The sequence below is a fragment of the Heterodontus francisci genome, chromosome 14 (genome assembly GCF_036365525.1).
Source record: "Heterodontus francisci isolate sHetFra1 chromosome 14, sHetFra1.hap1, whole genome shotgun sequence".
NCBI classification, from domain to species: Eukaryota; Metazoa; Chordata; class Chondrichthyes; order Heterodontiformes; family Heterodontidae; genus Heterodontus; species Heterodontus francisci.
In genome coordinates this window covers 60,201,126-60,228,446 of record NC_090384.1, presented here as the reverse complement: position 1 = coordinate 60,228,446, position 27,321 = coordinate 60,201,126, and the positions used below count along the sequence as shown (strand labels likewise).

Below are 27,321 nucleotides of genomic sequence, written 5' to 3'. Positions count from 1 at the left end.
CATGGCTGATCTCATCTAGGCCTCAACTCCACTTTCCTGCCCATTGTCCATAACCCTTCAACCCATTACTAATTAAAAATCTGTCTATCTGCTCCTTAAATTTACTCCATGTCACGGCATCCACCGCACTCTGGGGTAATGAATGCCATAGACTCATGACCCTTTGCGAGAAGTAATTTCTCCTCATCTCTGTTTTAAATCTGCTATCCCTTATCCTAAAACTATGACCTCTCATTCTAGTTGCCCCACAAGAGGAAATATCCTCTCTCCGTCTACTTTGTCAATCCCCTTAATCATCATATATACCTCAATTAGATATCCTCTCATTCTTCTAAACTCTAGAGAGTAAAGGCCTAAACTGCTCAATCTCTTCACAAGACAAACCCCTCATCTCTGGAATCAATCTAGTGAACCTCCTCTGAACTGCCTCCAATGCAACTTTATCCCTCCTCAAGTAAAGGGACCAAAACTGTACGCAATACTCCAGGTGTGGTCTCACTAATGCCTTGTGCAGTTGCAGCAACACTTCCCTACTTTTATACTCTATTCCTTTAGCAATAAATGCCAAAATTCCATTTGCCTTCCTTATTACCTGCTGTACCTGCATACTAGTTTTCTGCAATTCATGCACCAGGACACCCAGATCCCTCTGCACCGACACACTGAACTTTCTCTCCATTTAGATAATTTGCCTTTCTATTCTTCTGACCAAAATAAATAACCTCACACTTATCCACGTTAAACTCCATCTGCCACATTTTGGCCCATTCACCTAACCTATCCATATCCATTTGTAAATTTCTTATTTCTTTATTGCAACTTACTTTCCCACCTATTTTAGTGTCACCTGCAAATTTGGCTATAGTACCTTCTATCCCTGTATCCAAGTCATTAATATAGATTGTAAATAGTTGGGGCCCCGAGGACTGAACCCTGTGGTACCCCACTAGTTTCATCTTGCCAACCAGAAAAGGACCCATTTATCCTGACTCTCTGTTTTCTGTTGAATAGCCAATCCTCTAACAAAGCTAATAAATTGCCCCTAACCCCATGTGATCTTACCTTATGTATTAACCTTTTGTGCGGCACCTTATCAAATGCCTTCTGGAAGTCCAGATATATTACATCTACAGGATCCCCATTATCCACTTTGCTTGTTGCAGCTTCAAAGAACTCTAGCAAATTAGTCAAACACAATTTACCCTTCATAAAACCATGCTGACTCTGATAGATTGTGTTTTGACTTTCTAAACGTTCTGTTATTACTTCCTTAATAATGGATTCTAACAATTTCCGAGATGTTAAACTAACTGGTCTATAGTTTCCTACTTTCTGCCTCCCTCCCTTTTTGAATAAGGGCATTATATTAGCTTTTATCCAATCCATTGGAACCTTTCCCACATCCAGGGTATTTTGGAATATTATAACCAATGGATCCACTATCTCTGCTGCCACTTCCTTTAAGACCCTAGGTCGTAGGCCATCAGGCCCTGGAGACTTGCCTGCCTTCAATCCCAATAGTTTGCTCAGCACTTTTTCCCTAGTGATGATGATTGTTCTAAGTTCCTCCCTTTCTATTACTTCTGCATTACCTGTTACTATTGGGATGGTACTAGTGTCCTCCACAATGAAAACTGAGGCAAAACACTGATTTAGTGTGTCTGCCATTTCTGTGTTCCCCACTATTAACTCCCCAGTCTCATCCTCCAACATTCACTTTAGCTACTCTCTTCCCTTTTATATACTTATAGAAGCTTTTGCTATCTATTTTTATATTTTGCGTTAGTTTTCTTTCATAATTTACCTTTGCTCTTATTAATTTTTCGTAACCCTTTGTTGATCTTTAAAAATTTCCCAATCTTGCAGTCTGCCACTGGCCTTTGCAATATGGTATGCTTTAGTTTTTGTCTTTACGTTATCCTTAACTTCCTTGCTTAGCCATGGATTTATCCCCTCTCTGGAATATATTTTAATTGGGAGGAATTGAATATCTCCTTAAACATCTGCCACTGCTCATCAACTGTCCTAACTTTTAATCTTCCTTCCCAGTCCACTAGGGTTAAATCTGTCCTCATGCCTATGTAGTTACCTTTGTTTAACTCCAGAACGCTATTGTGGGACTCCAGTTTCTCGCCCTCAAACTGAATTTGAAATTCTAGCATGCTATGATCACTCTTCCCTAGAAACAGAGATTTATGATAATTCACAAAAGCGCCAAAGAGGAGATAGATGAAATGTTTTTGCACAGCAAATAGTTATGATCTGGAATGCATTGCCTGAGAGGGTGGTGGAAGCATATACAATAATAATTTTCAAAACAGAATTGGATATATACTTGAAAAGGAGAAATGTGCAGGGCTTTGGGGAAAGAGCAAACGAGTTGGATAGATTGGATAGCACTTTTAAAGTGTTGGCACAGGCACTATTTGCTGAATGACCTCCTCCTTTAGTGTATGACTCTAAGGCCTTTGGGGATATATCACAATACTTCAATGTAGAATGGTTATATCAAGATTAAAGCACAGTTTTGGAAAAACAAAAGAGAATTTGGCTACATCAAACATTTAGAACTCTAGATTCCTTTTTCCTCCACCCACCGCCCTCCCCCCACCACCATTATGAAATTATTAGTTTCAATAGGAGATTATCGAGATTAAATTCCCTTCACTTCAGCGCCTTTCAACTGAAATACGATATGGATGAGGCTGCAATGTCATTCCCAGTTTAGGTTTCAGATTTGGAATAGTTCCTGGTGGAAAATGAAGATGAAATCTTTGTAATAACATGGTAAAAAACAGAAATAGCTCCATTCTTGCAAGTTGTTCTCCAAGACAATGCCTTCGACCTATAAAAATAGAATTGATGACTAGTTATTCAATTTTGTGAAATTCAAACCTTCTAACTATGTAATAACCCTTCTTCCTCCTCAAAGTATTCAATAATATTAGCCCAAGGCAGCTCACCCTAATGCCATCGCCAATGATACAAAAAAAACCATGAAGCTAACAGTGCTCACTATTATTTATGTGAAAGTTGGACATCAGTTTCTGGAGATGTGAAGTTAAATGTGAAAATCCAGAAGTTGCTGTCTGAGATATGCCACTGCATGAAAAGAGCATCGAATTCCTGTACTGATGTCTTAGATATGGACTAAACTTGCCACACAAAATAAGTCAGCATTCTAGTCTAAGTATCCTTTTAATGGTGTGATAAGTCTTAATCACTGCCAAACAACCTCTCTGGCACTGAAAATTAACCTTTACATGTGTGGATTCACAATCCTACCACTTTTAATTGTTGTTGATGATTAAAAAAAAATACTTTGTGTCTTCTTGCTCTCTCAATCCAATCTTTGTTTCCCTCTCTTTATTTCGCTTTCTGATATTGAATTTTTGAGATTGAATTCACAATTCTAACTTACAGTGCCTGTTCAGACTTTGTGCTGCTCATTAACAATTCTTCAATCTGTTTGGGTAAATAGATATACAGTTGTTTGCCCTGTTCACACAGGTCTCAGATGCCTTGTAGATGACGCCATGTTGTTTGGATTTTACCGCTGAATGCAAGGTGTAATATAAAATCCCACAGTAAGACTCTGGGTAAATACAAATCTAACAAACAACTCAGAGCAACATCTTGTTCATTGTTGTTGGAAAAGAACCTTTAGGAATGAGTGACCAGAATATGTTGGAATTTTACATTATGTTTGAAAGTGAGGTAGTTCAATCTGAAGCCAGGGTGTTAAAATTGAACAAAGGAAATTCTGAAGATATGAGGGGCAAATTGGCTGAGGTGGATTGGGAAAATACATTAAAAGGTATGACAGGGCATAGACAATGGATAGTCTTCAAAGAATTTTTACATTGTTTACAGCAACTATACATTCCTTCAAGGCACAAAAACCCCAAAAGTAAAGGCAATCAACCGTGGCTAACAAAGGAAGTTGAGGATTGTATAAGATTAAAAGAAAAGGCCTGAGAGACAGCAAACTTGTAGCTCATGGAATAAAAGGGACGGTAGCAACATGGATACAAAATTGGCTGAGTGAGTAGTGGTTAATGGATGTTTTTCGGGCTGGAGGAAGTTTTGTAGTGGAGTTCTCCAGGGATCAGTGTTGGGACCCTTGCTTTTCCTGATATATATCAATGACCTAGACCTTGGTGTACAGGGCATAATTTAAAAGTTTGCAGATGATATGAAACTTGGAAGCATTGTGAACTGTGAGGAGGAGAGGAGGATAGTGTAGAACTTCAAAAGGCCATTGACAAGTTGGTGGAATGGGCAGACGAGTGGCAGATGAAGTTCAATGCAGAGAAATGTGAAGTGATTCATTTTGGTAGGAAGAACATGGAGAGACAATACAAAATAAAGGGTACAATTCTAAAGGGGGTGCAGGAGCAGGATGGCCTGGATGTATATGTGCATAAGTCATTGAAGGTGGCAGGACAGGTTGAGACAGTGGTTAATAAAGCATACAGTATCCTGGGCTTTATTAATAGTGGCATAGAGTACAAGAGCAAGGAAGTTATGTTGAACTTGTATAAGACAATAGTTCAGCCTCAGCTGGAGTATTGCATCCAATTCTGGGTGTCGCAGGGACAAGGAATTTCAGTTATGACGATAGATTGGAGAAGTTAGGACTGTTTCCTTTGGAGAAGAGAAGGCTGAGAGGTGATTTGATAGAGGTATTAAAAATCATGAGGGGTCTGGACAGAGTAGATAGAGAGAAACTGTTCCCACTCATGAAAGGATCAAGAATGAGAGGGCACAGATTTAAAGTATTTGGTAAGCGAAGCAAAAGTGACATGAGGAAAAACTTTCATGCAGCGAGTGGTTAAAGTCTGGAATGCGCAGCCTGAGAACGTGGTGGAGGCAGGTTCAACTGAACCATTCAAAAGGGAATTGGACAGTTATATGAAAAGGAAGAATGTGCAGGGTTATGGGAAGAAGGCAGGGGAATGGAACTGAGGGAGTTGCACTTTCAGAGAGTCAGTGCAGACACAATGGCCCAAATGGCCTCCTCCTGCGCTGTAACGATTCTGTTATTCTGTGATTTAGTCTTAAATGTAGGAGGCATGATTGGGAAATTTGCTGATGGTACAAAAAATGGCTGCGTAGTTGATAGTGAAGAGGATAGCTGTAGACTCCAGAATGATATCAATGGTTTGGTTGAGTGGGCGGAAAAGTGGCAAATGGAATTCATTGCAGAGAAGTGAGAGGTAATGCATTTGAGGAGGGCAAACAACACAAGGGAATACACAATAAACGGGAGGATATTGGAAGGGGTAGAGGAAGTGAGAGATCTTGGAGTGCACGTCCATCGGTCCCTGAAGGTGGCAGGACAGGTAGATAGAATGGTGAAGAAGGCATATGGAATGCTTTCCTTTACTGGCCGAGCTATAGAATACAAAAGCAGGGATGTAATGCTGGAACTGTATACAATGCTGGTTAGGCCACAGATGCAGTATTGTGTACACAATACTGGTCACCACATTACAAGAAGGACATAATTACTCTGGAGAGAGTACAAAGGAGATTTACAAGAATGTTGCCAGGGCTGGAAAGTTGCAGCTATAAGGAAAGAGTGGATCGGCTTGGGTTGTTTTCCTTAGAACAGAGGAGGCTGAGGGGTGAATTAATTGAGGTGTACAAAATTATGAGGGGCCTTGATAGAGTCGACCGGAAGGACCTGTTTCCCCTAGCGGAGAGGTCAATTACCAGGGGGTACAGATTTAAGGTGATTGGTAGAAGGATTAGAGGGGACATGAGGAAAAACGTTTTCACCCAGAGGGTGGTGATGTCTGGAATTCGTTGCCCGGATCATTTAAAAGGTACCTGGACGTGCACCTCAAGTGTTGTAACCTGCAAGGCAATGGACCAGGTGCTGGAAGGTGGGATTAGATTGGGCGGTCAGTTTTTTGGGCCGCGCAGACACTATGGGCTGAATGGCCGCCTTCTGTGCCAGAATTTTTCTATGGTTCTATGGCATTTAAAAGTTGCTAAAAATAGTAGTAAACCTGAGGACTGGGAGGATTTTAGAATACAGCAAAGGAGGACCAGAAACTGATAAAACATAAAAACAGACTGTAAAAGTTCCTACAGGTATCTAAAATGGAAACGTTTGGCAAAGACAAATGTGGGTCTATTACAGGCAGAGTCAGAAGAATTTATAATGGGGAATAGAGAAATGGCAGAGAAGCGAAATGATTACCTTGTGTCTGTTTTCACTGAGGAAGATACAAGAAATTTCCCAGAATTAGAGATCCAAGGGACGAGGGAGAATGAGGAATTGAAGGAAATTAATATTAGTAAGCAAGTTGTACTGGAGAAATTAATAGGGCTGAAGGTTAATAGGTCCCCAGGACCTGATATTCTACATCCCAGAGTGTTGAAAGAGGTAACTATGGAGATAGGGGATGCATTGATGATCATTTTCCAAAATTCAATAGATTCTGAAACGGTTCCTACAGATTGAAAGATAGCAAATGTCACCCCACTATTTAAGAAGGGAGGGAGAGAGAAAACAGGGCACTACAGACCTGTTAGCCTTACATCAGTAACAGGGAAAACGCTATTCTAAAGGATGAGATAAATTAACACTTGGATAATAATCTGATTGGGCATAGTAAACATGGATTTATGAATGGGAAGTCATGTTTGACAAACCTGTTGGAGTTTTTTGAGGATGTTACTAACAGAATTGATAAAGGGGAGTCAGTGGACGTAGTATACTTGGATTTTCAGAAGGCTTTCAGAAGTCCCCCACAGGAGGTTGGTTAGCAAAATTAAAGCACATGGGATAGGAGGTAATATACGGGCATGGATTAAAGATTGGTTAACAGGCAGAAAACGGAGAGTATGAATAAAAGTTGATAAGGGAAAAAATAGAATGAGAGTAAATTAGCCAGCAATATAAAAACAAATTGTAAGAGCTTTTATAAATCTATAAAAAGGAAGAGAGTAGCTAAAGTAAACATTGGTCCCTTAGAGGCAGAGACAAGAGAAATCATGAAATGGCAGAAGCATTGAACAAATATTTTGTGTTTGTCTTCACAGTAGAAGACACAAGTTCCATACCAGAAATAGGCAGTAAACTAGCAGTTAAAAAGTGAGGAAATTAAGGATATTGATATCAGTCGAGAAAAAGTATTGAAGAAACTTGAGGGACTAAAATCTGACAAGTCCCTGGGACCAGATGGCCTACACCCTCAAGTTCTAAAAGAGATAGCTACAGAGACAGTAGATGAGCTGGCTATGATTTTCCAGAATTTTTTAGATACAGGAATGGTCCCGTCAAATTGGAAGTTGGCAAATGTTACGCTGCTTTTTAAGAAAGGAGGTAGAAAGAAAGCAGGGAACTACAGGCCAGTTAGTCTAACATCAGTCATTGGGAAGATGCTGGAAATGATTACTAAAGAAGTCTTAACATTGCACTTGGAAAAGCATAGTATGATTAGAACAAGTCAGCATGGTTTTACTAAAGGGAGATCCTGTTAGACAAATTTATTCGAGTTTTTTGAGGATGTAACTAGTAGGGTAGATAAAGGGGAACCAGTAGATGTACCTGGATTTTCAAAAGGCATTCAATAAGGTGCCACATAAAAGATTAATAGGCAAGATAAGGGCTCATGCTGTTGGGGGTAAAATATTAGCGTGGATAGAGGATTGGTTCACAGACAGGAAGCAGAGAGGCCATAAATGGGGCACTTTCAAGTTGGCAGGCAGTGAATAGTTGGGTGCCGCAAGGATCAGTGCTGGGTCCTCAGCTATTTACAATCTATATTAATGACTTGGATGAAGAGAGAGAGAGTAATGTATCTGAGTTTAATAATACTAAGCTCGGTGGAAAGGTAAGCTGCGGGGAAGATGTAGAGAGGCTGCAAAGAGATATAGACAGGTTAAGTGAGTGGACAACAAGATGGCAAATGGAGTATAATGTAGGGAAGTGTGAAGTTGTTCACTTTGGTAGTAAAAATGGAAAAGCTGAATATTTTTTAAAAGGTGTGAAACTGTTAAGTGTTAATGTTCAGAGAAACTTGGGGGTACTCGTAAAAGGAACACACAAAGTTAACATGCAGGTGCAGCAGGCTATTAGGAAGGCAAATGGCATGCTGGCCTTTATTGCATGGGGATTGGAGTACAGGAATAAATAAGTCTTACTAAAATTGTAGAGGGCTTTGGTGAGACCGCACCTGGAATATTGTGTGCAGTTTTGGTCTCCACATTTAAGAAAGGATATACTTGAGGCAGTGCAGCGAAGATTTAATAAATTGGTCCCTGGGATGAGGGGTTTATCCGATGATGAGAGGCTGAGTAAAGTGGGCCTATATTCTCTGGAGTTTAGAAGAATGAGAGGCGATCTAATTGAGTCATACAAGACTCTGAAAAGGCTTGATAGGGTGGAAGCTGAAAGATTGTTCCCACTGGTCAGGGAATCTAGAAAACGGAGGCAGAGTCTCAGGATAAGGGGTCAATAATTCAGGACTGAGATGAGGAGACAAAAGCAAAATACTGTAGATGCTGTAAATCTGAAATAAAAACAAGAAATGCTGGAAATACTCAGCAGGTCTGGCAGCATCTGTGCAGAGAGAAGCAGAGTTAACATTTCAGGTCACAGACCCTTCTTCAGAACTGGCAAATATTAGAAATGTAAAAGGTTTTAAGCGAGTAAAGCGGGGGTGGGGCAAGAGATAACAAAGGTGCCTGAAATGCTGGGGTCAAAGACCTGAAACCTGAAACGTTAACGCTGAGATGAGGAGAAATTACTTCACTCAAAGGGTTGTGAATCTTTGGAATTCTCTACCCCAGAGGGTTGTAGCTGCTCTGTCACTGAATACATTTAAGGCTGGGCTAGATAGATTTTTGGTCTCGCAGGGAATCAAGAGATGTGGGGAGCAGACAAGAAAGTGGAATTGAAGCCCAGGATCAACGATGATCATATTGAATGGCGGAGCTGGCTCAATAGGCCATATGGTCTACTTCTGCTCCTATTTCTTGTGTTCTTGTGATCTCATCGAAAGCTACAAAATACTTAAAGGGATAGACAGGGTAGATGCAGGTAAGATGTTTCCCCTGGTTGGGGAGTCTAGAACCAGGGGACAAATTTCAAAATAAGGGGGAAGCCACTTAGGACAGAGATGAGGAGAAATTTCTTTACTCAGAGGGTTGTGAACCTTTGGAATTCTCTACCCCAGAGGGCTGTGGAAGCTCAGTCATTGATTATGTTTAAAGTTGAGATTGACAGATTGCTAAATAAGTATGAAATAAAGAGATATGGGGAGAGTGGGAAAAAGGCATTGAAGTGGACAATCAGCCATGATCATATTGAATAGTGGAGCAGGCCCGATGCGCTGAATGGCCTACTCCTGTTCCCTTGTTCCTATTATGTTTAAAAACCCAGATGTGAAAATACTCAAATGTTTGCAAATTATCATTTTGAGCATAATTATGCCACATATAGAACATTAGGATACTAGAACATCAGCCAACACCAAATTTGGGAATTCTATAAGCAGTGCAATCTTTTTAAAAAGCTAATTTGCTCCCCTTGATTCCTGAATGTTCTGTCTCTCACTGGGATATCATTCCACAGAAGCAAGTAACTCACTAGTAAAACACCCAAATGAATTTTTTCCTTGTATAATCGCTGATAGCAAGCTGCTCAAAAATAAAAGTCAAGCCTTATCCTATTCTCACTGGACATGTACATACATCTATTGTAGTAGTACCTATTAGATAGTTCCTGCTCTTGAAAACTTCAACTCAATTTTCTCTTAGAAACTATTGTACCCCAGCTAATTTTGAACCTGGGACTTTCTGGTCTATATGTCTTCTCCTTAGCCCACTGGACCATAGGATATGTGCTTATGAGAAGCTCTCCCAAACATGTTTCTTCTAGAACTCAATCTTTGCATGCCTCTTTCCATAACAGCTACAGTATGAATGCAGTATCAGCACTAAAGGGGTACTCTTATGTTGAATGCATTCCATAAAATATTTAATATTCACTATTAAGAGATTTTTAAAATTTTGGAACAATGTCAGCAAATATTGCTCTGCCTCATTCAATTGAATCAGCTCTTTATCAAAATGTGATATGCTTTAATACAGTTTATTTCTTACCAATAGAAAAGGGAACAAATGCATCCTTCTTCACAAATTGATTGTTGTTGTCCAGAAATCTCTCGGGACAAAATATGTCAGGAGTGCTCCAATATTTCTCATCAAAGTGTACAGAGTAAAGATTTGTTATAACTGTGGTACCCTTAGGAATGGAATAACCTCGAACAACAGTGTTCTTGGCAGTTGCACGGAAAATGCCAAGTGGAGCTACATTGCAAAATCTAAGAACTTCATGTAGAACTGCCTCTGTGTACGGCATCTGTGACTTGTTTTCCAGAGAAGGTGCTTGATTTTTACCCACAATAGCATCAATCTCCTGATATACTTTTTCTGTATAAGAGCAGAAATAAGAATCTTTGTGGTTTCTTTTCACAATACAATTGAGAAAGTACACTTACTAAGAGAACACTTTGGATCTATTAAATGAATGATAGGATAAATAAGAAAGTACAAATTCAATCGAGATGTTCAAATGACACCGTAATCTTCTAAGAAGAAAACTTGAAAAGTTCTTCCATTGTCTAAGCCCCTGTACTCATCTCCTATTCGGCCATTATTTTTTTTACTGTAAATTAACTTTTTTTTACTGTAAATTAACTTTTTTTTACTGTAAATTAACTTTTTTTGTATTTGTTCATGGGATGTGGGCATCACTGGCTAGGCCAGCATTTATTGCCCATTCCTAATTACCCTTGAGAAGGTGATGGTGAGCTGCCATCTTGAACTGCTGCAGTCCTTGGGGTGGACAGGATACCTGGGCACTTTTCCACACTGCTGGGTAGATGCCAATGTTGTAGCTGTACTGGAACAGCTTGGCTAGGGGCGCAACTAGTTCAGGAGCACAAATCTTCAGTAGCATTGCCGGATTGTTGCCAGGCTTCATAGCCTTTGCAGTATCCAGTGCCTTCAGTTGTTTCTTGATATCACGTGGCTGAAGACTGGCACCTGTGATGGAGGAGGCCGAGATGGATCATCCACTCGACACTTCTGGCTGAAGATTGTTGCAAATACTTCAGCGTTGTCTTTTGCACTGATGTGCTGGGCTCCCTCATAATTGAGGACAGGGATATTTGTTGAGCCTCCTCCTCCTGTTTAATTGTCCACCACCATTCACGACTGGATGTAGCAGGACTGCAGAGCTTAGATCTGATCCGTTGGTTGTGGGATCTTTTAGCCCCGTCTATTGCATGCTGCTTCCGCTGTTTAGCATGCAAGTAGTCCTGTGTTGTCGCTTCACCGGGCTGACACCTCATTTTTAGGTATGCCTGGCATGCCCTCCTGCACTCTTCATTGAGCCTGGGTTAGTTTCCTGGCTTGATGGTAATGGTAGAGTGGTGATTTTGCTGGGCCATGAAGTTACAGATTGTGTTTGAATACAATTCTGCAGCTGTTGGCCCTCCTGGATGCCCAGTTTTGAGTTGCTAGATCTGTTCGAAATCTATTGCATTTAGCATGGTGGTGGTAGCACACAACATAATGGTGGGTATCCTCAATGCGAAGACGGGACTTGGTCTCCACAAGGACTGTGCAATGGTCACTCCTACCAATACTGTCATCAACAGATGCATCTGCAATAGGTAGATTGTTGAGGATGAGGTCAAATTTTTCCCTCTTGGTTCCCTCACCACCTGCTGCAGACCTAGTCTAACAGCTATGTCCTTTAGGACTCGGCCAGCTCGATCAGTAGTGGTGCTACCAAGCCGCTCTTGGTTATGGACATTGAAGTGCCCCACCCAGAGTATATTCTGTGCGCTTGCTACCCTTGCTTCTAATTAGTGTTCAACATGGAGAAGCACTGATGAGCTGAGGAGGAGGTTGAAGGGGGGGGGGGGGGGGGGTGCGGTGGTGGGGGGCGGTAGGTGGTAATCAGCAGGAGGTTTCCTTGCCCATGTTTGACCTGATTCTATGAGACTTCATGGGACTTGGAGTCAATGTTCAGGACTCCCAGGACAACTCCCTCCCAACTGTATATCACTGTGCAGCCACTTCTGGTGGGTCTGTCCTGCCAGTGGGACAGGATGGTGATGGTGGTATAAAAACAAGAAATGCTGGAAATACTCAGCAGGTCTGGCAGCATCTGTGGAGAGAGAAGCAGAGTTAATGTTTCAGGTTAGTGACCCGAAATGTTAACTCTGCTTCTCTCTCCACAGATGCTGCCAGACCTGCTGAGTATTTCCAGCATTTTTAGTTTAGTTTAGTGATACAGCACCAAAACAGGTCCTTCGGCCCACCGAGTCTGTGCCGACCATCAACCACCCATTTATACTAATCCTACACTAATCCCATATTCCTACCACATCCCCACCTGTCCCTATATTTCCCTACCATCTACCTATACTAGGGGCAATTTATAATGGCCAATTAACCTATCAACCTGCAAGTCTTTGGCATGTGGGAGGAAACCGGAGCACCCGGAGGAAACCCACGCAGACACAGGGAGAACTTGCAAACTCCACACAGGCAGGACCCAGAATTGAACCCGGGTTGCTGGAGTGGTGAGGCTGCGGTGCTAGCCACTGTGCCGCCCCATTTCTTGTTTTTATTTCAGATTTCCAGCATCCGCAGTATTTTGCTTTTATTATGGTGATGGTGGTGTCAGGGACATTGTCTCTAAGGTATGATTCCATGAGTATGGCTGTTGCTTGACTAGTCTGTGGGACATCTCTCCCAATTTTGGCACAAGCCCCAGATTTGCAGGGTCGACAGTGCTGGGTTTGCTGTTGCGTTTCTAGTGTCTAGGCTGATGCCTGGTGGTCCATCCGCTTTCATTCCTTTTCTTCAACTTTGTAGCGTTTGATACAACTGAGTGGATTGCTAGGGCATTTAAGAGTCAATCACATTGCTGTGGGTCTGTGGACCAGACCAGGTAAGGACGGCAGAACCAGATGAGTTTTACAACAATCGACAATGGTTTCATGGTCACTATTAGAACAGCTTTCAATTCCAGATTTATTAATTGAATTCAAATTTCACCATCTGCCCTGGTGGGATTCGAACCCATGTCCCCAGAGCATTAGCTTAGGCCTCTGGATTACTAGTCCAGCGACGTTACCACTTCGTTACTGCCTCCGGGTGGCACAATTTTTTTCATTACTTCCATTAGACATGATGAAAATAGTGTGGGACCTCAATAAGTCACTACTCTTAACATTAATAAATCATTTTATGCACTTACTTTGCAATGACTTTTTATGCACTGGCAAAAATAACCTTAAGGTGTTTGAAATTTGTTTCAATGTGAAATTTGCTTTTCTTGCCATAACAAGGCAACTGCACTAAGCATAATGGGTGTCTTCAATTTATCTCGTAGAACTGAAAGATAAGACTTACGAACGTAACAGCTGTACATTGACAATGAATTCAAGTGAACTTTGATATTTAATCATTTTAAATTTAGGATGTGTTAAAACTTGCCCACAAGGATCCAAGTCAGAAAGAAGCTGGTTGAAATTCATAAGAATTATAATTAAGTATTCATCATCTCGTAATATCTGTGAAATGTCAATCCTATTCTGTGACTGCTTTCTTACCTTGAATATTTGGATACAGTGCCATGTACAAGATGGCCCATCTAAGTGCATTAGTTGTAGTCTCAGTTCCAGCTATAATAAGCTCCCCAACAGTAAAAATTAAATTTTCTGTTGAAAAGGAAGATTCTGGATCATTAATGTTCTTTTCCAATTCATCCAAATATGAATCAATGAGATGCCGGGGTTTCTGAGATGTTCTGTTTTGTGAAAACCGCTGTATAATCTTCTGCAAAAAGTCATACACTTCTGCTGCGTTTTTGAACAAACGCTGATGTTTTCCAAAAGGCAGGATCCCAATCCAAGGGAAAGCATTGTACAAGAATGCCCATACACTAGCTGCCAATTCAATATTTTCACTAAATATCTCAATCATATGCTGATAATCTGTATCATCATATGTGAAACGCTCTCCAAAAATGATCAGGTTTGTGATGTTGGAAACTGCGTTCGTTACAAGGCACTTGGCATCAAATGGCTTTCCTTTGTATCTGTCAATAGCATCTAAAAAAAACATACATTCCTCAGCTATTTTGTTTTCGAAGCCCTTTTGGCCTGGTCCAAAACAGCGGAAGCAGTTCACGGCAACCTTACGATGGTCAGTCCAACCACGACCGTATCTGGAGTTCAACAGCCCTAAGAAGAGAACCGTTTTGTTTTAAAAAGCAATATTGATGCACTTTTCAGTATTAAGTTAACTAGCACAAGTTATGACAATTAAGATCAGACTTGGATATGACTCAATTGATCAGCATGGACCACATCTTTTCCAGTGTAACAATCCCACCGACAGGATGGATTCATCAGAGCTGGCGGCACAGTGTTATGCAGTTGGGAGGGAGTGGCCCTGGGATTCCTCAACGTTGACTCCAGAGCCCAAGAAGTCTCGCGCCATCAGGTCAAACATGGCAAGGAAACCTCCTGTTGATGGCCACCTGCCACCCTCCCTCAACTGAGGGATCAGTACTCTTCCATGTGCCAAGGGTAGCAAGGGAACAGAATGTGCTCTGGGTGGGAGACTTCAATACCCACCACTAAAAGTGGGTCAGTAGCACCACTATTGATCAAGCTGGCCGAGTCCTGAAGGACATATCTGGTGGACGGGTTCTGCAGCCAGTGGTGAAAGAACCAAGATGAGCGAAAAACATACTTCACTGTGTCCATAACAATCTACCTGTTGCAGCTGCATCTGTCCATGACAGTATTTGTAGGAGTGACCACCGCGCAGTCCTCGTGGAGACAAAGTCCCATCTTCACAGTCAACATCCTCCATTATATAGAGTGGGACTACCTCTATGCTGAATGGGGTAGATCTGGAACAGGTCTAGCAGTTGAAAACTGGACATCCATGGGGCGCTATGGGCCATCGGAAGCAGAATTGTATTAACCACACTGTGCAACCTCATGGCCCAGCATGTCCCTCATTCTACCATTAACATCAAGCCAGGGGACCAACCCTGGTTCAATGGGAGTTTAACAGAGCGTGCCAGGAGCAGCAGCAGGTATATCTAGTGAAGCTACGACACAGGATTACATGCATTCTAAACAGCAGACACAGCATGTGATAGACAGAGCTAAGAGATCCTATAATAAACGGATTGGATCAAAGCTCTGCAGTCTTGCCACATCCAGTCGTGATTAGTGGACAATTAAACAACTAACAGGAGGAGGGGGTATCCACAAACATCTCCGACCTCAATGATGGGGAAGCCCAGCATGGTAATGCAAAAGACAAGACTAAAGCATTTGCAATCATCTTCAGCCAGAAATGCCGAGTGGATGATCCATCTCGGCCTCCTCATGCGGTCCCCAGTATCACAGATGCGAGTCTTCAGCCAATTCGATTCACTCCAGGTGATGTCAAGAACTGACTGAATGCAATGGATACACCAAAGGCTATGGGCCCTTACAACAACCCAGCTTAGTACTGGAGATTTGTGCTCCAGAACCAGCCGCACCCTTAGCCAAGCTGTTCCAGTACATCTACGACACTGGCATTTACCCAATAATGTGGAAAGTCGCCCAGGTATGTCCTGTCCAAAAAAAAAACGCAGGACAAATCCAATCCAGCTAATTACTGCCCCTCAATTGACTCTCAATCAACAAAGTAATGGAAGATATCACTGACAGTGCTATCGAGCACCTTACTCAGGAATAACCTGCTCATCGATAGTCAGTTTGGGTTCTGCCAGGGCCACTCACCCCCCGTCCTCATCACAGACTTGGTCCAAATCTGAACAAAAGAGTTGAATTCCAGAGGTGAGGTGAGAGTGACTGCCCTTGACTTCAAGGCAGCATTTGACTGAGTATGGCATCAAGGAGCCCTCGCAAAACTGAAGTCAATGCGAATCAGGGAAAACTCTCCATTGGCTGGAGTCATACCTAGCACAAAGGAAGATGGTTGTAATTATCGGTGGCCAATCATCTCAGCCCCAGGACATTGCTGCATGAGTTCCTCAGGGTAGTGTCCTAGGCCTAATCATCTTCAGCTGCTTCATCAATAACCTTCCCTCCATCATAAGGTCAGAGGTTGGGATGTTCATTGACAATTGCAGTGTTCAGTATACCATTTGCAACTCCTCAGATACTGAAACAGTCCGTGCCCACATGCAGCAAGACCCAGACAACATTCAGGCTTGGACTGATGTGTGGCATAAATTGCCATTTAAGTGCCAGGCAATGACCATCTTCAACAAGAGAGAATCTAACCACCTGCCCTTGACATTCAACAGCATTACCGTCACTGAATCCTCCACCATTAATAAAGTGGGAGTTACCAATACCAAGAAACTTAACCGGACCAGCCATATGCAGATGACACAAAACTTTGAAGTATTCTGAATTGTGAGGAGGGTAGTGATAGACTTTAAGAAGACAAAGACAAGCTAGTGGAATAGGTAAATGTGGCAGAGGAAATTTAATGCAGAGAAGTGTGAAGTGATACATTTTGGTAGGAGGAATGAGGAAAGACAATATAAAATATAGGATACAATTCTAAAGGAGGTGCAGGAGCAAAGGGATGTGGGTATATATGCACAAATCGTCGAAAGTGGCAGGACAGGTTGAGAAAGTGGTTAAATAAGGCATATGCGATCCTGGGCTTACAAATATACAGTTACAGAGTACAAAAGCATGGACGTTATGGTGAACCTGTATCAAACACTAATTCGGCCTCAACTGGAGGACTGTGCCCTGTTCTGGGCACCACACTTCAGGAAGCATGTAAGGCATTGGAGAATCCCAGAACCATAATAGGGTTCCCCTTGTTCTTACCTTCCACCCCACCAGCCTCCGTATTCAATGGATCATCCTCCACCATTTCCACCACCTCCAGCATGATGCCACCACCAAAAACACATCTTCCCTCCCCTCCCAGCATTCCATAGGGACCGTTCCCTCTGCGATACTCTGAGGAATGGATCAATCACTCCCAATACCCCCTACCCCTTCGCATGGCACCTTTCCATGCAAGCACAGGAGATGCTAAACCTGCCCTGTTACCTCCTCTCTCCTCACTGTCCAAGGCCCCAAAGACTCCTTCCAAGTGAAACAGCAATTTACATGTACTACTTTCAATTTAGTATACTACATTTGCTGTTCATGATGCGATCTGCTATACACTTGGGAGACCAAACGCAGATTGGGGGACTGCTTTGTAAAACACCTCCCATCAGTCCACAAGCATGACCCTAAGCTATTGGTCACCTGTCATTTTAATTCTCCACCTTGCTCTCATGCTGACCTCTCTGTTCTCGGCGTACTGCAGTGTTCCAAAGAAGCTCAATGGAAGCTTAAGGAACAGCACCTCAGCTTTCAATTAGGCACTTACAGCTTTCTGGACTCAACACTTAATAATTGAAATTTAATAATTTCAGACCACAATCTCTGCTCCCATTTTGTTTCCTTTTTTTTGCATGTTTCGGCACACCTGCTCCAGGCACATCTTTTGTTTCTTGCCCCATTACCACTCCCATTGGCCCTGCACGACTCTCTCCTGTCTTCCACCCTATTACAGACTTTCCCTTTTGTTCTTTGTCCTACCCTCCCCCATATCACCTGCTAAAAAAACTAATACATTTCTAACTTTGCCAAGTTCTGATGAAAGGTTACAGACCTGAAACAGTAACTGTTTCTTTCTCCAGAGATGCTGCCAGATCTGAGTATTTCTGTTCTTTGTTCCAGCATCTACAGCATTTTGCTGTTCTCTCAACCGTCTCTTCTCCAAGGAGAACAACCCCAGCTTCTCCAATCTATCCACGTAACTGAAGTCCCTCATCCCTGGAACCACTCCAATAAATCTTTTCTGCACTCTCTCCAAAGCCTTCACATTCTTCCTCAAGTGCGGTGCCCAGAATTGGACACTATATTCCAGTTGAGGCTGAACCAGAGTTTTATAAACATTCATCACAACTTCCTTGCTTTTTTTATTCTATGCCTCGATTTATAAAGGCCAGGATCCCAAATGCCTTTTTAACCAATTTCGCAACCTGCCCTGAAACCTTCTACGATTTGTGCACATATACTCCCAGACTTGTCTGTTCCTGCACCACCTTTAGAATTGTGCCCTTTATTTTACATTGCCTCTCCTTGTTCTCCATGCCAAAATTGATCGCTTCACACTTCTCTGCATTGTTTCATCGACCACATGTCTGCGCATTCCACCAGCCTATGTCCTCTTGAAGTCAATCACTATCCTCCTCACAGTTCACTATACTTCCAAGTTTTGTGTCATCTGCAAATTTTGAAATTGTGCCTTGCACACCCAAGTGTAGCTCATTAATATACATCAAGAAAAGCAATGGTCCTAGTACTGACCCTTTTAACTTTGTCCCAGGTGATCATCTCTAAAGGTTTTCCCATCACTGATGTTAAACTGACTGGCCTGTAGTTGCTGGGTTTATCTTCACATTCTTTGTTGAACAAGCGTGTAACATTTGCAATTCTCCAGTCCTCTGGCACCACCCCTACATCTAAGGATGATTGGAAGATTATGGCCAGTGCCTCCACACTTACTGCCCTCATCCTTGGATGCATCTCATCAAGTCCTGATGATTTAGCAACTTTAAGTACAGCAAATCTTTCTAATACCTCCTCTATCAATTTTTATCATGTCCAGCTGCTTGACTGACCCACCCCTACTTGGGTCTGCACCTGTCAGTGTCCAGATGCTTCTCAAACTTCTGCAGAGAAACACCAACTGAAAGCCATACAGATTTGGTGGGGGGGGGGGGGGGGTGGAAGGGTCTTGTCACATGACAGTCACCCAGTGATTCAAGCATGGTAGTGAGTAGTGTATTTCTTCTTGCTAAGAGAGCAGGCAGTTCCCTTAAACTTCCTGGATCTTGGTTCTTGCTGGGATGAGCAGACATTTCTTCTCCACCTCACAATGTAGGATACAGTGTTGCAAATTAGGTGGCCATCTTAGGCTGCTAGCAAAGTCATCTTTTATCTGTTCCTTCTTAAATTTCTTTAAAAAAATATCTAAATTCAGGTCTCCAGTCAGTGGATTAAAGAATATTATCATTCAACAAAGAATGTTGGCCTGACATTTGGTAAAACAGACGCAAAGTACTTATTTAGTACCTCAGCCTTGCCCTCCGCCTCCATGCATAGATCCCCTTTTTGATCCCTAATCGACCCAACCCTCCATTTACTATTTATATGCATAAAGATGACTTTTGGATTCCCTTTTAAGTTAGCTTCCAGTCTTCTTCCCATAGTCTCTCTTTGCCTCTCATTTCCTTTTTCACTTCTCCTCTGAACTTCCTACTTTCAGCCTGGTTCTCACTAGTAATATCAGCCTGACATCGGTTATGCACACCCTTTTTCTGCTTCATCCTACTCTCCATCTCTATTGTCATCCAGGGAGCGCTGGCTTTTGTTTCCCGACCTTTCTACCTCGTGGCAATGTATCTCAACTGTACCCAAACGATCTCCTTATTAAAGGCAGCTCATTGTCCATTACAGTTTTGCCTGCTAATCTGTTTCCAATATACCTGGGAAAGATCTGTTCTCACGCCACTGAAATTGGCCCTTCTCCAATTTAGTATTTTTACTTTAGACTGCTTCTTGTCCTTTTCCATGGATAACCTAAACCTTATGATACCATGATCACTGTTCCCTAAGTGTTCCCTGACTGATATCTGATTCTCCAGAACCAGATCCAGCAATGCCTCCTTTCTTGTTGGGCCAGAAACATACTGATCAAGAAAATTCTCCTGAACACACTTCAGAAACTCTGCTCTTTACACTTTTACTATCCCAGTCTACATTAGGATAATTGAAGTCCCCCATTATCACTATTCTATAGTTTTTTCTCCTCTATATATCTTTCCCACTAGTCGGTGACCTATAGAATACACCCAGCAGTGTAATGGTAACTTTATTGTTTTGTAATTCTAACCAAATAGACTTTGTCCTTGACTGCATCATGACATCCTCCATTTCTGGGGATAGGCTGTCAAAGAACATCTATTATAAGCCCACTGACTCCCACAGCTACCTTGATTACACTTCCTCTCCCCACCCTGCCGTTTCCTGTGAGGACTCTATTTCTTTCACCCCGTATCTCAGTCGCATCTGTTCTGATGATGCCACTTTCCACACCAGTGCTTCCAATATCTTCCTCTTTCCTCTGAGGTTTCCCCTCCACCATGGTTGACGGACCCTCGACTGAGTCCATTCTATTTCTTGCACTTCTGCCCTCATCCTGTCCAGAATCACAATAGGGTTCCCTTTGCCTTCACCTTCCATCTCAATGCATCATCCTCCACCATTTCTGCCACCAGTAAATACATTGTTCCCTCCCCTTTCAGCATTCCGAAGGAACCGTTCCCTCCACAACACCCTGGTCCACTCTTCCACCACCTGATCCCTTTCCCACAGTATCTTTCCATGCAAGCACCGGAGATGTAATCCCTGCCCTTTCACCTCCTCCCCTCCCACCGTCCATGGCCCCAAATCCTCCTTCGAGGTGAAACAGCGATTTACATGTACTTCTTACAATTTAGTACACTGTATTCACAGCTCATGATGCAGTCTCCAGTACACTGGAGAGACTAAATGCAGATTGGGGGAATTGCTTTACTGAACACCTTCATTCAGTCTGCAAGCATGACCATGCTTTCCATTTTAATTCTCTGCCCACTCCCACTCTGACCTTGGCCTTCTACACTGTTCCAATGCAGCTCAAGGAACAGCAACTCATCTTTCAATTCAGTACTTTACAACCTTCCTGTAGTATCTCTAACTTTTTGCAGTTCTGATGAAAGATCACTGACCTGAAATATTAATTCTGTTTCTCCATCCACTGATGCTGCCTGACCTGCTAGGTATTTCCAGCATTTTCTATTTATGCAGCAGATGGTAAGGTGAATTGTTGCAAACTGTTTACCAATATGCTGGATAGCTCATTGTTAGCTGATCCTAAATCATTGCTCACTCACTTGCATATCTTCTGCAGGATGGTGCAGCTTGACATCATGGAAATGACATGATTATAGTCTTCTGAATTGTTTAGGTGATTAGAAATGTTGCAGGTTTGTAAAGTTTTGTTTCTAACCTGGCCAAGATAATAGAGGAAACAACAATTCCATTTACATAAGGGGCTTATAAGGCCACAAACTCAGCTGCCAATTTTATTCTTAAAGTAAAAATTCCATTACAGTACTAAAAATAATTACCCAGGATAGATCAATATATATGTTTTTTTAAAAAAAAAAAACAGGTTTTAATCAATACAATCACGTTTTACAGAAATAGTCACCCAAACTCATTGCAAATAGTGTAATCCATGGCAATTCTGTGGATGCACCAGTAGAGGGAACTAAACTCAAAAGAATTTCTCCTTAATCTGTATTTAATAAATGTTTTTCTACATTAATTCTTCACAAAAGAACATTTCCTGAAAGATCTATATAGTAACAGTTAAGCAAAGTGCATACTTGAAAAGTGTTATTTGAGCAATGCACTCATTCATTATACTATGTAGGAATCTTTGTGGGCCTAAAACGTGTTGAAATGTTAATGATCAATGCGTCATAGTGTGACAAAATAGAAGTTTTTTACCTACAATTTCTATACTGCTGAGTTCCCAAACACACCCATATCAGTGCAGGGAAGTGCCAGGGGAAGCAAAGAAGGCACAGAGTTTGTGGTTTTAGCCGTACTTGTGATGCTGACAACAAATTCTTTCTTAAAATACGTTGACTGGTCACAACATTTTTTAAAGAGGTAAATGGATTTCCCACTGGGAGGACTGCGTTTTCAAATTTTTTCTTCTTGTCAGCAATCAACTCATTGTCCGACTTCGCTTTTAGGTACCAGACTGCCCTGCAAATGACAAAAGCATCTAATTGCCTTTTTTCAAGAAACGCTATGCATGTGCATTCCGAAATGTTTTGTTTTTATTGTGTTTATAATGTACAGATCATCTTGACTGCTAGATTTAAAAGCCATGAGACAAAGATGTGCTGCAACAGATATACCCAACTGTCAGTTTATGGCAAATGGTATTTATCAGATCTGGTTACCTCCCATATTTGTCAGTTTTTTGAAGAGAGGTAGAGATGGCCTATCTGCAAAAATATCACTCTGGCGAACAAGGCAGTCTTTGATTGCATCATACCCATTAACGATAACAGTTGATATACCACCAAGATCAAGGCTATAAATCTGAAACAAGAAAGTAAAGTTTATAAATAAAATTAAGATACTGCTTAAGTATTCCACCACAAAACAAATATATGGAATAACCGTGTACAATTTGAAATATATGGATATATTTTTGCAATCAGTGTTCTGACAGACATAATCACCTCCTGTTTATATAATTCAGGTAGTTATGGTACTAGGATTACTCTACAAGTCAAATATTTTGTAATTTTGCTTGGCAGTGGGAGGTTTCGTAGTCAGTACCTAACATGGTGCCAATGGGATAAGCTACTCACAACCAATGAATGGCACATCACTTTATGAGCTTTCTGTTTGCTTCTTATAAATTGGCATATTTTGTAGTCACAAGGCAAGGGATGTAAAAGATGGGGAATGAACACTGGCATTTGGGGCACTCACTTTTTCCAGGTCATGTGTCACACATTTCAATGCAGCCAAAAGCTTCTTTCAACCTCAGCATCTGCTGATGCCAACAAATCTTGATGCACTCATTAGGATTTATGTTCAAGGTGGCAAGACCACCCAATCACCATAACTATTGTTTAATGTCCTCGACAAAAATTGTAACATCCCGAATCGCAAACTATACTTAAGGTTGATGAATAAGGAGATTAAATTAAATTTGAAATTTTAAAACATTAATGTAGCACTTATAGTGCAGGTGCCAACAATTAAAGCCAGGATATATGTAGGAAAGCTGCAAAAAGGGAGATTAGAAAGATTATGATGGAGTACAAGAAAGAAAAATAAGTGCAATATAAAAGGTACCTGTACCACTAGCAATAAAAGGAGAGTCAAGGTTGGGGTCATGTCTCTAAAAGATAAAGCAGGCAAGCTTATGGTGGACAGTGAGGGAATTGAAGAAATAGTACACAGTTTGGGGGTTATTTTCCGTGGGATTTTTCCTGCTCGTCTGCCGTAACAGTGTAAGAACCATGAAAACCCCAGAAAAATGGCATAAATGGAGAATTCCCTTAGAAATTTACTCCCTTTGCCTCACTTTTCATTGAAGTACACATTAGGGGTCAGACACGCGTATGTGGTCAAAAGAAATTTGAGGACATTGAGTGGTAATTTCAGGGATGAGAAATTTGCCATTGGCTTCTTCTTTCTGACCAGACTGGCTTAAAAAAAAATTGCACTGTAGTTTCACAGCTGAGTTGGAATTTCGAAGCTCAGATCTTTATCTAATGCTCATTAACACTCCTTTTCATATTCACAGCTGACAGGTGCTGGAAGTGGGAACAATGGTTTCTGAACATCCACAGATCTGTGGGTTTCCGGCCGGCCTTTTTTTAAAATGGAAAAAGAGAGAGAGAAAAAAAGAGAAAGAGAGAGAAAAAAAGAGAAAGAGAGAGAGAGAGAAAAAAAGAGAAAGAGAGAGAGAGAGAGAAAAAGAGAAAGAGAGAGAGAGAGAGAAAAAGAGAAAGAGAGAGAGAAAAAGAGAAAGAGAGAGAGAGAGAGAGAAAAAGAGAAAGAGAGAGAGAGAAAAAAGAGAGAGAGAAAGAGAGAAAAAGAAAAAGAGAGAGAGAAAAAGAGAGGGGACGGGGGGGGGGGGGAAAAGAGAGAGCGAGGGGGGGGGGAAAAAGAGAGAGCGAGGGGGGGGGAAAAGAGAGAGCGAGGGGGGGGGAAAAGAGAGAGCGGGGGGGGGAAAAAGAGAGAGCGGGGGGGGGAAAAAGAGAGAGCGGGGGGGGGAAAAGAGAGAGCGGGGGGGGGAAAAGAGAGAGCGGGGGGGGGAAAAAGAGAGAGCGGGGGGGGAAAAAGAGAGAGCGGGGGGGGAAAAAGAGAGAGCGGGGGGGGGGGAAAAGAGAGAGCGAGGGGGGGGGGAAAAAGAGAGAGCGAGGGGGGGGAAAAAGAGAGAGCGAGGGGGGGGGAAAAAGAGAGAGCGAGGGGGGGGGAAAAAGAGAGAGCGAGGGGGGGGGAAAAAGAGAGAGCGAGGGGGGGGGAAAAAGAGAGAGCGAGGGGGGGGGGAAAAAGAGAGAGCGAGGGGGGGGAAAAAGAGAGAGCGAGGGGGGGGGGGAAAAGAGAGAGCGGGGGGGGGGGAAAAAGAGAGAGCGAGGGGGGGGGAAAAAGAGAGAGCGGGGGGGGGGGAAAGAGAGAGCGGGGGGGGGAAAAAGAGGGAGCGGGGGGGGAAAGAGAGAGGGGGGAGAAAAGAGAGAGGGGGGAGAAGAGAGAGAGAGAGAGAGAGATGGAGGGGGGAGAAGAGAGAGAGAGAGAGAGAGAGATGGAGGGGGGAGAAGAGAGAGAGAGAGAGAGAGAGAGAGATGGAGGGGGGAGAAGAGAGAGAGAGAGAGAGAGAGATGGAGGGGGGAGAAGAGAGAGAGAGAGAGAGAGAGAGATGGAGGGGGGAGAAGAGAGAGAGAGAGAGAGAGAGAGATGGAGGGGGGAGGAGAGAGAGAGAGAGAGAGATGGAGGGGGAGGAGAGAGAGAGAGAGAGAGATGGAGGGGGGAGGAGAGAGAGAGAGAGAGAGATGGAGGGGGGAGGAGAGAGAGAGAGAGAGAGATGGAGGGGGGAGGAGAGAGAGAGAGAGAGAGATGGAGGGGGGAGGAGAGAGAGAGAGAGAGAGATGGAGGGGGGAGGAGAGAGAGAGAGAGAGATGGAGGGGGGAGGAGAGAGAGAGAGAGAGATGGAGGGGGGAGGAGAGAGAGAGAGAGAGAGATGAGGGGGGAGGAGAGAGAGAGAGAGAGTGATGGAGGGGGGAGGAGAGAGAGAGAGAGATGGAGGGGGGAGAAGAGAGAGAGAGAGATGGAGGGGGGAGGAGAGAGAGAGAGAGAGATGGAGGGGGGGAGAAGAGAGAGAGAGAGATGGAGGGGGGAGAAGAGAGAGAGAGAGATGAAGGGGGGAGAAGAGAGAGAGAGATGAAGGGGGGAGAAGAGAGAGAGAGAGAGATGGAGGGGGGAGAAGAGAGAGAGAGAGATGGAGGGGGGAGAAGAGAGAGAGAGAGATGGAGGGGGGAGAAGAGAGAGAGAGAGATGGAGGGGGGAGAAGAGAGAGAGAGAGATGGAGGGGGGAGAAGAGAGAGAGAGAGATGGAGGGGGAGAAGAGAGAGAGAGAGATGGAGGGGGAGAAGAGAGAGAGAGAGATGGAGGGGGGAGAAGAGAGAGAGAGAGATGGAGGGGGGAGAAGAGAGAGAGAGAGATGGAGGGGGGAGGAGAGAGAGAGAGATGGAGGGGGGAGAAGAGAGAGAGAGAGATGGAGGGGGAGGAGAGAGAGAGAGAGATGGAGGGGGGAGAAGAGAGAGAGAGAGATGGAGGGGGGAGAAGAGAGAGAGAGAGATGGAGGGGGGAGAAGAGAGAGAGAGAGATGGAGTAGGGGGGAGAAGAGAGAGAGAGAGATGGAGTAGGGGGAGAAGAGAGAGAGAGATGGAGTGGGGGGAGAGAGAGGGGGGAGAGGGAGGGGGCAGCGGGGGAGATGGAGAAGGGGAGAGAGAGAGCGAGAGAGTGAGAGACCCCCTATGTAGGGCAAAAATAATATGGCCCCCCACGTGAAAAAGGTTGGACACCCCTGCTCCAAGCCTTTAAACCTGTGTTTCAAAATAATCTAGCAGCTAGGTTATTTTAAAAGAAAAGTTTAAAGGCTTGTGTTATGTAAACTCATTTTAAAATGGCAAAAGTCACTTAGGGAACGTCTCAATTTTTATGCTCTGTAATGCATTACTTTCACTTGTGACACAAGCTCATTTATATCTAAGTAAAAGTCCAAAATGTCAATGTCCACTGCTATCCATTTGGAATCACATTGTTCCAGAGCTTTTACTGAGGGAGAACAGGCAGGAAAATTCAAGGTATCTCCAGAAGTCAGCACTGTAAGTTCTCCATGAATACAACAGTACAGTGTAATGGGGCTGAGTGATATTGGCAAAAACATGATGCTGCTGACCCATATAAAAAAAATTGTAAATACAATTAACAGATAGCTTTAATAAACCTTTATCTGTGATGATCCGTCCATGATTCCTTAACAAAATCCATGCTGCATTTACAGCTTTTAAAACTGTGAGGAAAAACATCATAAAAAAATATTATTTTTCAATGACCATGTTCGAAACCACCATTAACTGATTTTTTTTTGCTGCGAATTGGATTAAAGGGCAAGTTTTACAAGTATGTCAAAGATCAGTAACTGCAATGTGCATCGTTTACTATCCAGTTCGAGGGCAGATAACCTGAGTGGCCATTATCATTTGAAAGTTTCTGCATCATATAATTATATTACGTTAAAAGCGGACCTTTGGTAACAGTTTAAAAATTTGGCTTGGAAGTAAATTGGTTAGTCTGGAATACAATCTTGCAGATAATGACTAAACCTTTTGTAAACTGAATAATACATGCAGTAATAACCACACAACTGTTTGCAGAAAAATCATTTTATTATCTTGTTAGAGCTGAATCGGAATTAACAGTGATAGACTGAGATATAGACATGTCGATTTAAGAGAATCACTTTATTGGGAGGAACTGAAGGGTGCTCTTTATTTTAAATTATGTTTATCTAATTTTATCACTAGCTTTGGTGAATAAATGACATTTTGTCCATGAGGGATGCTGTTGTTTCTGTATTTTAGAATCCATGACCTGGTTTAACAGCCTGTCAAGATGAATAAACTGGACTTGACAACCTACCGTTAATCTCTGTCCCACTCTGCTTTTCTGTTTTACTGTCACTCTCTCTCTCTCCCCCCCCCCCCCCCTCCCTCTCTCTGCCTTCTGTGTTACCCCCTCTCTGTGTATGTAGTATCTGTTCTATCCTAAAAAAATGCTCCTAATTTGGAGATCACTGCCCTTTTGGCTGCCCTGTCTTCAGACACATATTTCAAGCAGGTGGAGAAGCTGCACAAACATTGACGATCATGGGTTATATTGTCTTGTGACAATAGCAGTGTGAAAAATGGTCCGTATTCCTATTGCTGATTTTCGAATGCCTCACCTCAATAACCACAATAACAATCCTCTGAGTTTTATGGTTTATTGGATGAATTTACACTCCTGACAATGTGAA

At 42.6% G+C, this 27,321-nt stretch overlaps 1 protein-coding gene across 1 annotated transcript in view; it reads right to left on the bottom strand.

Annotated features, from left to right (window-relative positions):
* Window positions 1-2,669: 2,669 nt before the first annotated feature.
* cyp2r1 (cytochrome P450, family 2, subfamily R, polypeptide 1) overlaps window positions 2,670-27,321 on the bottom strand; it is a 56,851-nt gene continuing 32,199 nt past the window's right edge. The window contains exons 2-5 of the mRNA XM_068046875.1: window positions 22,181-22,322; window positions 13,653-14,285; window positions 10,123-10,452; window positions 2,670-2,845 (exon numbers count right to left, since the gene is read on the bottom strand). Of these exons, the coding sequence (XP_067902976.1) occupies window positions 2,670-2,845; window positions 10,123-10,452; window positions 13,653-14,285; window positions 22,181-22,322 (1,281 nt within the window). The remainder of the gene's footprint in view (window positions 2,846-10,122; window positions 10,453-13,652; window positions 14,286-22,180; window positions 22,323-27,321) is intronic.